Source organism: Sinohyriopsis cumingii, unplaced genomic scaffold (assembly GCF_028554795.1).
Source record: "Sinohyriopsis cumingii isolate HCF-2022 unplaced genomic scaffold, ASM2855479v2 utg000029l, whole genome shotgun sequence".
NCBI lineage: Eukaryota > Metazoa > Mollusca > Bivalvia > Unionida > Unionidae > Sinohyriopsis > Sinohyriopsis cumingii.
In genome coordinates, this window is record NW_028315862.1 from 136,347 (window position 1) to 150,643 (window position 14,297).

General features: G+C 35.3%; 1 protein-coding gene across 2 annotated transcripts in view; it reads right to left on the bottom strand.

Moving 5' to 3' along the window:
- Nucleotides 1-14,297, bottom strand: part of LOC149775022 (uncharacterized) — a 325,791-nt gene that overhangs the window by 14,219 nt on the left and 297,275 nt on the right. For both annotated transcript variants that reach the window (XM_089944532.1, XM_089944533.1), the window contains 6 exons: nt 13,656-13,946; nt 11,767-11,962; nt 8,185-8,467; nt 6,165-6,379; nt 4,006-4,143; nt 1,746-1,906 (listed from right to left, as the gene is read on the bottom strand). In XM_089944532.1, coding sequence (XP_089800658.1) covers nt 1,746-1,906; nt 4,006-4,143; nt 6,165-6,379; nt 8,185-8,467; nt 11,767-11,962; nt 13,656-13,946 — 1,284 coding nt within the window. The remainder of the gene's footprint in view (nt 1-1,745; nt 1,907-4,005; nt 4,144-6,164; nt 6,380-8,184; nt 8,468-11,766; nt 11,963-13,655; nt 13,947-14,297) is intronic.

Genomic DNA, 14,297 nt, shown 5'->3' on the forward strand with positions numbered 1-14,297 from the left:
TCCAAGAACTTACACACAAGTATCTGGGTTCCATGAACTTACACACAAGTATCTGATTTCCTAGAACTTGTACATGAGTATCTGAATTCCAAGGACTTACAAGTATCTGAATTCCAAGAACTTACACACATGTATCTGAATTCCAAAAACTTACAAGTATCTGAGTTCCAAGAACTTAAAAGTATCTGAGTTCCAAGAACTTACACATGTATCTGAATTCCAAGAACTTAAAAGTATCTGAATTTCGAGAACTTGCACACATGTATCTGCATTCCAAGAATTTACACACAAGTATCTGAATTCCAAGAACTTACACACAAGTATCTGAATTCAAAAAGTTACAAGTATCTGAATTTCAAGAACTTAAATACAAGTATCTGAATTCCAAGAACTTACATACAAGTATCTGAATTCAAAAACTTACATACAAGTATCTGAATTCCAAGATCTTACATACAAGTATCTAAATTCCAAGAACTTACACTTAAGTATCTCAATTCCAAGAACTTACATACAAGTATCTGAATTCAAAAACTTACATACAAGTATCTGAATTCCAAGAACTTACATACAAGTATCTGAATTCAAAAACTTACACACAAGTAACTGAATTCAAAAGCTTACATACAAGTATCTGAATTCCAAGAATGTACATACAAAAATACGAAATCCAAGAACATACATACAAGTATCTGAGATGGCAGTCAACGGTAAAGGCAAGCGCACTAGACCACTTGGCCACCCTGGGGTCCCAACTACACAAATTGATAGATTCATATCTCATCAGAACACAGCATTATGACGTAACATTTAAAGGCAAGACATGAAGTCCATATCTGGTTAAAAACTTTAGTCATTTAGTAAAATTGTATTGAAGTTATTTTCAACATTGCAATTGATGTAAAAAGAAATGTAACATTGCCTTTAAAGTAATAATCAAGTCTTTCCATTCTTAAAATGACTAGAACTAGTGTTCCATTGCACAATATGTATTGCCTATAACTGCAATATAATGTCAAATAATTTAAAATATCTGTTTCCTGTAACAGGCTTGAAAAAAATTTGGTAGGTAGGTAGGCTTCATTAAAGTAATTCTTCTTGATGCATAAATTGGAACATTCTTGATTAGTTCTGATTTTCAGGTTGAACAACTGCCAAGTATTCCAAGTGGTCAATCCTACCTATGTTTGTGTGTGTGTGATTAGGATTTTTAACATAGCTTTAACATTTTTTCAATCACTGCTATGATGTCTGCAGTGTGGCAGTTTATAGTGATGTCTAGCACTGGGGCATCAGGCTGCAGACATGTAGCATGATGTCCCACCCAGTCACATTTTACTGACATCAGGCTGACCAGTCCTAACACTAACCTCTTAATACTGAGCACCTAGCGAGGCAGCTGTTAGTACCATTTTCATAAGTGTTTGATATGACTTGGCTGGGGTTCGAACCCACAACCTCCTGCTTACAAGGTGGATGCTCTAACCACTAGGCCACCAGAACAGTCCTCAATCCTACCTACCTCCAAACATGGACCAAACAAATATGAACATTTTATGAGCAATGTTTGCTATAAAAAAAAACAATGTCAAGAAAAAATGTAGTTTGAAAGGATTTATCAAGTTACAGGAAGATTTTTTTTTTGTTTCTTGTCCTAAAACTTTCCAAACTTGAAAAGCAAAATTGTAATGCTCCCTATTTGCTAAAGCTGGTCTTACAAGAATACAGCTTTTTGAAAATATTACCCTAGGTTCCTTTTGTACTACATTGACCAATGAGGGTCGGGATCCAGATGGGCTTCTATCTCTTGCCACCGATATCAACGTGTTGCTATTTATAGACACACTATTCAGGTTGGTCATAAGTTGATTACGGAAGAGGTTGGTGGCTTTTTCTTCATGCTCTCCTAGAAAAAAGAATTGAAATTTGTTTGTAGAATATTCATCTGTTGGAGGATTGAAGTGATATTAATTTACAGAAGATCAGATGGAAGAACACAAATTCAGATATATTCATAGTGCTTTCTACCGTCATAATGCTGAACAAAGTCTCATAAATATTTTCCATTTTTTTATTGAGTCACAAGAGAATTTATATTAACATTTGCAACATCTGAGCAATTACGGCTGAACTATTGTAATTTCATGTTAAGAACATTTTTACTGTTTCAGGCACTATACACACTAGACCACCAATTAATTTACAGACAAAGAACCAGTCTGCTGGTTGGGTAGATGACAAAAATAGAGCACTAAATATATTACGATGCACCCACTGGCTGCAACTGAATTTAATTTCTTTCATTACATAGTTCAATCTATGTACTAGAATTGAAAACAAAATATTTACTTTTATTTTAATTTCTGTATTTAACTCCTACATACAAAATAATACATAGACCCTTGGAGAGAGAGGCTATGTTATTAGGTGCAGGCCTAGGAGTACTCTGTTTAGGGGGAAGCTCTATAGATATTATGTACTTCTGACAGAGTGACAGCTGTAGGGTAAAACTGTTTGCATTTGCAACATGCACAATAGTGAAAATGTTGCCATACCTATATGCTACTTTCATGTGCTGTGGCTGAAATGTTGTTGGACACTGTACTTGTGGGCATTGTACATGACATAAGCACACAGCTAATGAAAATGGCTCCTCCCATGTGCTCAAAAAATCAGCTCTGATCAGTCTAAAGTATACTATTGTTAGCAGTTACTAAACTAGGGAAAAAACCATTTTGCCATAGTCAACAATATCAGCTTCTGAAAGTGCAACGAATGAATTACAAAATATACAAAATGTGAATTTTTATTTTCTTAATTTTTATTTTTATTTTTTACAATTAACCTCTGAATTTCATGAAGTGATAATGACCAAGCACACCCATAAGGTTTTTGGTAAGTGCAAATAAGGCTAGGCTCCGTATTCTAGAACACGTTACACCCATCAATCATATACCAAATTAAAGGGAATTAAATGTTTTTTTTTAAAAAATACATAAGATATACAAGGTCTTTTTTTAAAGAGCCAGGACAATCAGTGAGAAAAACCTGAGAAATTCTTTCTCTTTAAAAATCTAACCCTGGGCAAAGTACAAAACTGTAGAGTACCACCTTAGCAGCAAGAGGCACATAAAAATGCTGAAATAAAATGTTTCTTTCCAAGCTGATTTTTTTCTTCTTCCAACTCTGATGACTGGAAGCATGTGGTTTATATGCCAATCAAATGAATCAGTGGCTTGATCCATACAAATGGAGGAACAATATTGAGAGAGAACTGCTATTGTGGTAAACATTCATCTTAATTTGAGTTGCCTCCCTTGACATATAAAGCTGTAGAGAAAAGTGCAATAGTGCAGCTTTTCTTTTAAACATAAAGTTTGTTACTTTTATTAGTAATAAATACTATATTCAGTTAAAATGAATGGACACAATGCTAATAAGCATGGTGAGATTAAAATTACTCAAAGCCAAAAAGTGAACAAGAAGATTCAAATGACTACATAAAACCCCATCACCGATGCCACCATTACTCAAAATTGACAACTGTTTCACCATTTGTTAACACAGGTAACAAATTTTTAATTGAACACATTAAAATTAACAGAAATGTCAGTCAACAGGACCAAAATGCCACCATCTTTTCTGTTTTTATTTGATCTTTTTTTGTTTTAAATTTTATATAAAGAAAAAGCTCAAGTATTTGTATCTTTAGCCAAACAAAATCAAAATACGACAAAAACATATATATTCAAGTTTTATTGTTATTCACTTACAGTGTTATTTATCTGCAGATTACAGGAGAAATTTTAAATGTCCGAGTTGTCAACCACCATGTATGGTACTTAGAGCTGCAGAATTCTGTTGAAAATAACAAATGCAAGAGTTCCAAGCAGATATCTGTTCTATTTTTTTAAACGCAAAAGCTAATGGTCAGAAACAAAATTTTTGTTATTAAGTAACAATTTAATCATAGATGTGGAATAAATCATACAAAACAGAACTCACCAACTTTCACTAAACTTTCAAACTGGTGGTATCTGTCTTTGGCCTCTTGACGCTTCTGTGTAACAACCTCTTCTTCCTTAAAGTCCTCCAATCCTGATAATGATGACCCCACTCCATGCTCCTGTGTCATTTCATTTACTGAAACAAGGACATGCAATTAAACAATTGTTGTTTTTTAACCTGGTACAAATACATTTATCTCTCAATAAAAAAAATGCCTCAATATATCAGTGCCACTGGTATAATATAAAGATGGTCCCTGATCTTGTCACAATGATCCAGTTTAATTTTTCTATCGGTACTTATCAAATAATTTCACTTCACTTCGAGGCTCATAAGAATCAATAATAATGTGATCTGAGACCATTAAAATCATTTTACTTTAATGCACTATAAGAACAGATCCTTGCTCGAACATTGTTCCGTAAAGGCTCCCTCCACGTACAATGCAGGTGATTTTATGGCTCCCATCAGCAGCATTTTAAAGCGTGATTATTGTACCATATTTATAAACATTATAAAGGTGGAATAGTGTACATATTTACTGCCATCATAAAGATGAAGCAGTGTACTGTATTTACCAGCATTATAATGATGGAGCAGTATACCATATAAACCATCATTATAAAGATGGAGCCGTGAACTGTATTTACCAGCATTATAAAAATGGAACAGTGTATTGTGTTTACCAGCATTATTAGGATGTAGGAGCAGTATACCATATTTACCAGCATTATAAAGATGGAACAGTGTACTGTATTTACCAGCATTATAATGACGGAGCAGTATACCATATAAACCATCATTATGAAGATGGAGTCGTGAACTGTATTTACAAGCATTATAAAGATGGAACAGTGTACTGTATTTATCAGCATTATAAAAATGGAGCGGTATACTGTATTTACCAGCATTATAAGGATGGAGCAGTATACTGCATTTACCAGCATTATAAGATGTAGGAGCAGTATACTGCATTTACTAGCATTATAAATACGGAAAAGTGTAATGTATTTACCATCATTATAAAGATGAACAGTGTACTGTATTTACCAGAATTATAAAAATGGAGCAGTGTACTGTATTTACCAGCATTATAAGGATGAAGTAGTATACTGCATTTACCATCATTATAAAGATGGAGCAGCGAACTGTATTAACCAGCATTATAAAGATGTAGCAGTGAACTGTATTTACCAGCATTATAGAGATGGAGTAGTGAACTGTATTCACCAACATTATAAAGATGGAGCAGTGAACTATATTTACCAGCATTACAGAGACGGAGCAGTGTACTGTACTTGACAGCATTATAGAGACAGAGCAGTGTACTGTAATTACCAGCATTATAGAGATGGAGTAGTGAACTGTATTTACCAGAATTATAAAGATGGAGCACTGAACTGTGTTTAACAGCATTATAAACATCGAGGTGTTCAGTATTACTGGTATACCAGTTTACCATGACATTTTTTCGGTGGTAGATACTATGATACCATTTTAGGTTTTTTCTCAAGGTTTCCCTGTCTTTTAGATCAACTGAGTAGCTAGTAAAATATAGTCTTCAGTGTTGACACTTCCTGTATTTATCAACAAGCTCTCTAATGTATTGTACTGGTTGTCAGCTATTGTTGATGCTTAATCATCCCACTTTAGTTAAAACTTTTAGATTACTTACACAACAATTAACATAGTAAATTCACGTACAATAAGGTACTGACAATTTCATTTATGTTTTGTCTGCGTAACTATGACTTTCTTTTCTGAGATATTTTCTTTTCTTTTATCTCAGTTTTTTTATCAAATAACACAATATTATTATCAAATAATATAATATATATGTTATTTTCATATATCAAAGGAAGAGTTTGTTTTCCAGCTAATGGCAGAATGTTTTAAAAAAAGGCCAGGTCAATCCCTTAAAACATCAGTGTATTTGTGGTATAACAGAAACACAATACACAAAATGTTTCATGGTATCTTCAGTGTACCATATTTACCTGCATTATAAAAGTAAAGAATTTTCCAAGATGATAACTAAATTCAGATTGAAGTGAAAAGTAACCCACTCCCTTTTACAGTGAAGACTGGGACTGTGCAAAATCAAATTTGCCGTGAATCCATCAACACAATGTTTTTTTTTAAAGTTCTCAACTTACTCTGTTCTAATATATCAAGTGGTAGTTCTGATTCTGTTTCCATTGGCTGGGATGTCTGCTGTGTTTGCTGAGGAGGTGGAGCTTGTGATGAGATGTGCATTGAGCCGTGGTGCTGCATCATTGAGCCATGGATTTGGTGCTTTTCTGACCGAGCGTTGCACATGTTCCGCAACTCTTGTTTCACATACTGAGATGTGGAGCCGCTATTCTTGTTGCTGAAATTTTGAATGCTACTTGTTACACGTATATTACCTAGTTCTTAAATTATCCATCACTAATTGCATGGCTGTTTCACGGTGTTCTTACTGGATATGGACAGTACATGTATGGTACAGTTGTACATACAACTGTTGAGCATATAAGCTTATATTCAAATTATCGAGAATGGTGCTAAAAACGAGATTTAACCCTTGCACTAATTGGTCAAGACAAACTTCCTGCTTATGCAAGTGTTCATAGAGGGATATCATACCTTTGCTCACATTTTAACATCCTGTACCCCAACATTGTGTGTGTGTGTGTGTGTGTGTGTGTATATATATATATATATATATATATATATAAAAAACTTCCTTAAAAATCTTGTATTCCCCAGACAGGACTCCCCAGTTCAGGAGAGGTTTGCTCTGACTGACAGGTATTTTGAGCAATCAGACACTGGTTATATAATATCCTGAATATCATTATATCATACTGCCTTTCATCTGTTTATCTATGAAACTCTAAAAAAAAACATGTTAAATAAGAAAAATTCAACAGCCACAATGTATGGTTTACAGATTTGTTTCTTTTCTGACAATCAAGGTGTCAATGACAGATTGTTACATGTCAACTGCCACTGCCAGTAGACTATACTGCAAACAGTTAACTGGTTGAATAGCGTTGAATTTGTTTGGGCATCATTTATTTTAGTGTGTATTGCCTTGAAGCTTTTACATACATCAAAACCTTCCCTAACATGCACCTTTATTTAGCAATCACCTGATCCCACCAACCATTCTCATTTCCCCCCATTTTCTTTGATTTATACAGGTCAGCTTACTATTTACACTGGTTGTAATCTGTGTCAGTATATGTACTATCAGTCTGTTGCTTACACTGGCCATGATCTGTCAGTATATGTATTGATCAGCCTACTGCTTACACTGACCATAATCAGTGTAAAGTATAAGTACTGATCAGCCCACTGCTTACACTGACCATAATCAATGTAAAGTATATGTACTGATCAGCCCACTGCTTACACTGACTATAATCAATGTAAAGTATATGTATAGATCAGCCTGTTGCTTACACTGGCCATAATCAGTGTAAAGAATATGTATTGATCAGCCCACTGCTTATAGTGACCATAATTAGTGTAAAGTATATGTATAGATCAGCCTGTTGCTTACACTGGCCATGATCTATGTCAGTGCATGTATTCATCAGCCTGTTGCTAACACTGGACATAATCTGTGTGCATGTCTCCAGCTTTGTTCAATTTCACACCTGGCATAAAGCTCTGTATATCAAGCTAAGTGTAAAGCTGAATTTATTCTAACTTCCATTACATTATAGTTTTTAAAAAATATTTTTAAATTTATTTTTCAGTAAAAGATTATTAAGAAATCATTGAAATTTAACAAAGGTCCAAAACAGAGGGGTTGCCCCAAATTGGCTAAGGGATGTCAAAAATTGGTTAAGCGAGGTACAAAAAGGCTCTTAACTGTAAGAGGTAATTAATAGGACACGGCTTTCAATACTATTTCTTTCATAATAAATATAAAAATTTCAGGCTTGAAAAATAAAACCATTATGTTATGAGGAAAACAATATCACATCAGGAATCTGGACTAAAATTCGATGATTTCATAGGAAATTAGGAATAATGAAATGAATATATTACATTTAAGATTTCCCAAATGTTCAGTTACATTAAAGAGATGTGGTACAAGCAAGTACAGAAAAGTTAAAAATATTAGTCTTGGTACAATAACTATTAAAGCAGAATTAAATGGAGGGATAACTTCATACATACCTATCCATAACCCCATAATGCATACCGACTTCGTTCATATCCTGGCTTCCCATTCCATGCATTGAGGATTGAACAAACCCTGGGGATGTCATTCCCTGATTCCCTAAGGGTGACATGGAGGACATAGGGACTATGTTGGCCCCCTGACTGAAGGGAGGGCTCACTTGAGGCCCTGAAGGGGGCTGCCTCAGGGATGCATTAGGAGACATTGCATGGGGTGACATTAATAGTGGATCAGGACTTGTTCCAAATGGACTCTGAGTGCTTCTAGGAGAACCACGTCCTGAAAGTAAGAGTAGAATGTGTTACGATCAGGTTCCATTTTGACGTCTTTTTTTCCATCTATCACTTTAGCATGACATCATCAATAGGAAGGATGAAAGTGATTTAACAATACGTGCATCTCTAAACGAAATATTTACCACGTTTCATGGCAAGCCATAAAACACTGCTGCACTTCTTTGCACAAGAGGACAATGTATCAATGAGCATGTGAGTTACTATTTACCTGAACATATGCAAATATAACTAGAACCTTTATAGCAAAACCGCTGACAATGAGAACATCGATGCTCTCACCACCAGAGATTTTGTCATTATTTTACGCACACAAAGGAAGAACAATTAAATTCACCTAAATCAAGATTCATAAACATACCCAGTATAGGTAAGGATATTTAACTGAAGTGATTACAGAAATCTGTCCGCATAAGTTACAATTAAACTTTATTTTTTCAACAAGTTTTTTTTTCTCCAGAATTTTTATGGTAAATGTTGCTGTCTGAATAAACAAGAGTAAGCTGTGTATTATTAGCTTTAAGATAGGTAACATTTGGGGTTTGTTTTCATTGTGTAACAGTGTGACCCAAACACAAGGTGTTGGCATGATTTTGTTTTGCATTGTATAACAGTGTGATCCAAATATTACATGTTGGCACAATTTTGTATTGGGTAACAGTGTGATGTAAATATTATGGCATGGAGTTTTGCACCGTGTAACACTGATTCAGATACCACAGTGTTGGCATAAATTTTTGTATGGTGTAATACTGTGATTCAAATATTGTGTGCTGGTGCAGTTTTTCATGGTGTGTGTGTGAGTGTGTGTGCACATGTGTATGTGTGTGATTTGGACTTTTTGTTTTTCATGGTGTAACATTATGAATCAAATAACAGAGTACAGGCATGATCTTTTTCATTGTGTAACACCGATTCAATCCACCAAGGAGCTGGCATGAATGTTTGCATGTTTTAACAATTTAATCTAAATTTTAGGTGCTGGCATGAATATCCATATTGTTTAACACTCTGATCCAAAATTAAGTACAAGTATCACAATCATGTCATCACAATACTCAAACAGCAGATATTTATTTTAACCCTTTACCTCATACAAGCGTCTTTGGACGCCTCTACTCCATTCGCATGGAAGCGCCTTTTGACGCCTCTGCAAGATTCGCATAGAAGCGCCTTTTGACGCCTGCTGTAATCAGCCATTTTGAGCTAGTTTTCGTAGCACCACCTTTGGGGAAAACCCCCTTATTACATACTACATTCATTTCTGCGAATGACAATTACGTCAGATCACGTGGTCGCTATTCATGCACTGGTCGATATCTGCTATTTAAAGTAACTGGGTCGTAATCTCCACTCTCCAAAATGGCAGCCGCGGATTTCATTCCGTACGTACGAAGTTTTCACGATTAGAATAACAACCACGAAAGATTCAATAAATTAGGTAAAGGCTCTGATATTAATGTAGGCAGCAATTAGTTTTTATAAATTATCAAATTCAGATGACTTAGTGATATAGACGCACACGAAAACCTTGTAAATTTCGAGTATTGGAAATGGCAGCTACGGTTGGTCATGCGGCCTCACGGACATGACGGTGAACAAGTTCTCTCAAGATTTTGAAGCACATAAAAAATTTCTTCTGTGGAAAATAATTACACAGCTATAACAATCGGACATTACTCTTAAATTTGTCCACATATAATATATGTGTACCAAAAATGTAAAATGGTTAAAATTGTTGTTAAACGTAACATACACTAAATTGCTTAACAGTTCACAGGCAGGATTTCATTCAGTACTTAACGAAGTTTTCACGAGTAGAATCACAACCACGAAAGATTCAGTAACTAAGGTAAAGGCTCTGATATTTATGTAAGCAACAATTAGTTTTTATTGATTATCAAATTCAGATGACTTAGTGATGTAGACGCAGACGAAAAACATGTAAATTTCGAGTATGGGAAATGGCAGCTACGGTCGGTCACGCAGCCTCACGGACATGACGGTGAACGAGTTCTCTCAAGATTTTGAAGCACATAGGATATTCTTCCGTGAAAAATAAGTACACAGCTATAACAATCGGACTTTACTCTTCAATTTTTCCATATATAATAGATGTCTACCTAAAACGTAAAATGGTTAAAACTGCTGTTAAACGTAACACCACTACATTGCTTAACAATTCACAGGCATGCCTATGCGGATGCGGTCTGCTAGGTAACAGGTGTTCTATTTATAGCGTGCTGCACTTTGTCACTATGCTCTATGAGGTAAAGGGTTAAAGTATTCATACACCAAATATAATAGCATGCAAGTCATATTCAACTGTAAATAGCATAAATCCCAATATACTGTCAGCTAATGTGCTTGCAGGTCAGGGACTGTGTTACTTGTTCTACTCACCTAGGACGATGCTGTTTGCATTTGGCTCTTTTTTATATGCAAGTAAATACAGCATACGACAGATTTCGCCATTAGAACCTCCAAACATTTCCAAAACTTCAACAGAAAACTTGAACATTGATTATACACCAGCGTCCACCAGTTTCCTCACTATAAACCCACTCAGTGTACTACTGCTTCTTATCATGCAATCATTTGAGCTAATTGTTTTAATAAAGGTTAATTTAATTTGGTAAGTTTTAATTTGTAATTAATAAGAATGAATTCTTATTATTATATATCTTATTTTTATGTTTTTATGCAATGTTATGGCACATACATGTTATAACATGTATCAGCATAGGTTTATCTCACTAATAATGCCTGTCAGTTAAAATGCTAGGAATAGTAAATAAGGAACACCTGACTGGTATCTAATTATCTCCTTATGATGGCCAGGTAAAAACAAGTAAAATAGAATACAATCTTCAGAATCCTCTACAAGCAAATATGGCATTTGGGACAAGGAAGAAAAAAAAAAAGATTAATTTCAATGAATATTGCATAGTGATGATACCCAACTTTCCTTTACTGACCCAATGGTGTAACCTGCTTTCACTTATATCCCAAGGGTGTAACCTGCTTTCACTTGTGATCCATTTATTGTCCAAATACTGTAACCTACTTTCATTTATTGACAAAATGGTTTACCCTACTTTCCTTTATTGGGCCAAGGCAGTTAAAAACAAAGTATTATCAATGAAAAAGAATACAATAAAGTTTCAAGGTAATATTCTGGTCATTAAAATAAACACTGAAGTACATAATAATAACAAAAATAATAATAATAATAATAATAATAATAATAATAATAATCATTATCCTCAGTAATAAAAACATTACCTGTCATACTAATTTGTCTCTGCATTCCACGGCCTTGTGGGTAAACCTGCTGTTGTGGACTGAACATGTTCATCTGGGAGCTCACATGGGGATTTGGAAACTGGTTATCAGGGAAGGAGAAACGATTCAAACTTTGTTGAGCAGTTTGTAAGGCACCTCCAGAAAGTGAGCGATTTCTTTGATACTGCCCTCCACCCTGAAGTACAAACACAAGATACATGTAATATTAAAACCAGACAGAATATTTCTACCTTTTAATCTAAATATAGTGTGACATACTTTATACTACACATAACCTGTGATGAACATCATGTGTAAAAATATAACCTCTAAGTTCTAATTGACATTTTAGGTACATATATATGGCATCTGATCACTAACATTAGGTGTACATATCTGAACCAGGCATAGGCAACTTCCACCAGGGTATGTACCAGACAAGTGATTTGTAAAACCACACTCTATGATGTAAATCAACAGATAAAACCAAGTTATGGATCAGATCCAGCCTGCCTGTCTCTCTTGCTAATGGGTACAATGTGCTATCAACAGAACTACAGTTGTGTATAAATATATTTTGCTACAGTTTACAATGTACTATCAACAGAACTAGATCCAGTACATGTCTCTTGCTAGTGTGCAATGTGCTACCAACAGAACAATAGTTCAGTATAAATGTTTCTTGCTACAGTGTACAATGTACCATTAACTAGTCCATTGTACATGTCTCTTGCTACAGTGTAAAATGTGCTATCAACAGAACTACAGTTCTGTATAAATGTATTTTGCTAGTGTACAATGTGCCATTAACAGAACTAGTCCAGTGTACATGTCTCTTGCTACAGTGTACAATGTGCTATCAACAGAACTAGTCTAGTGTACATGCATCTTGCTACAGTGTACAATGTGCTATCAACTGAACTACATCCAGTGTACATGTCTCTTGCTACAGACAACAGTGTGCTATCAACAGGACTAGAGCAGATTATACAAGTCTCTTGCCACATATAACAGTGTGCTATCAACAGGACTAGAGATGAGTATGCAAGTCTCTTGCCACAGATAACAATGTGCTATGAACAGAACTACAGTCTGATATGTCTTTTGCTACATTGTACAATTTGCTATCAGCAGAACCAGAGCTGAGTGTATGTCATTCTTGCTACATTGTACAATTTGCTATCAGCAGAACCAGAGCTGAGTGTATGTCATTCTTGCTACAATGTACAATGTTCTATTGACAGAACCAGAGCTGAGTGTATGTCATTCTTGCTACAATGTACAATGTTCTACTGACAGAACCAGAGCTGAGTGTATGTCATTCTTGCTACAATGTACAATGTTCTATTGACAGAACCAGAGCTGAGTGTATGTCATTCTTGCTACATTGTACAATTTGCTATCAGCAGAACCAGAGCTGAGTGTATGTCATTCTTGCTACATTGTACAATTTGCTATTAGCAGAACCAGAGCTGAGTGTACGTCATTCTTGCTACAATGTACAATGTTCTATTGACAGAACAGCACATCTCCAGCTGAGAGTATGCCAATAATGCTGGCATGGAAATGACATAAGCATATTTAAAACTGTCAGAAACTGAATTTTCTGTTTATCATTTCTTTTTTCTTCTTATATAAGTGCTTAACAGCAACATTCCTGCTTCCCTGTATCTCACGTGTCAAGTCTCAGGCTAGTAAGCTATCAACAGTCCACTAGAACCTATTTGAACTTGCTTTTGTTCTATTTTTATTAGAAAACAGTTTGTCATGATACTGACAAGGTCTACAAATAAAGTGTGATGGAAAGAATGAATGAACAGACATACAGATGAGTAGGCAGCAGAACACAAGAGGCATATAAAAGATGGAAAAATGGGAAAGAAACTTGCCGCCATTTGCTGCATGGACAGACTGGATGTTGAGCTCTGCAGACTGGCCTGCTGCTGTTGTTGCTGTCTCATATTCCACTGACTGGCTGCATTTTGCTGCTGCTGCTGCTGCTGCTGTTGCTGTTGCTGTTGTTGCTGCTGCTGGAAATTTGGGGAAAGCTGCGGGGATGGGGGCATCATTGGCCCCATTCCTTGTGGAGATGGGGGCATCATTGGCCCCATTACCTGTTGATTCTGTTGATTCACTCCAGACCCAAATCTTGGCGACATTGGACCAGGAATCTGGTTTCTCTGTAAAATGAAGTCATGGATATTTTTTAATAACCAAGTGTAAGAAAGAGACAAGAGAAAATATGCAAACATACTCTCTGCTGGCTAAGAATTACTGTGCTTTTTGCCTTACAAGCAGCACTTCAAACTCCCACTCCGCTATAGAGTCTAAAGAGAAATAATTTCTCAATAAAACTTACCTCTAGACATAAGTCTAGAATCCAGTTATAACAATAACCAATCAAATGTCTTCAGGATAGACTTAATTTAAGATTAATGTTGGTGAAATTTAATCTTGTTTGTAAACAAACTAACCTATGGAATTATACACAACTTAAGAAGTAGGAATCAATGGAGGCCTTTGCTTGTGTC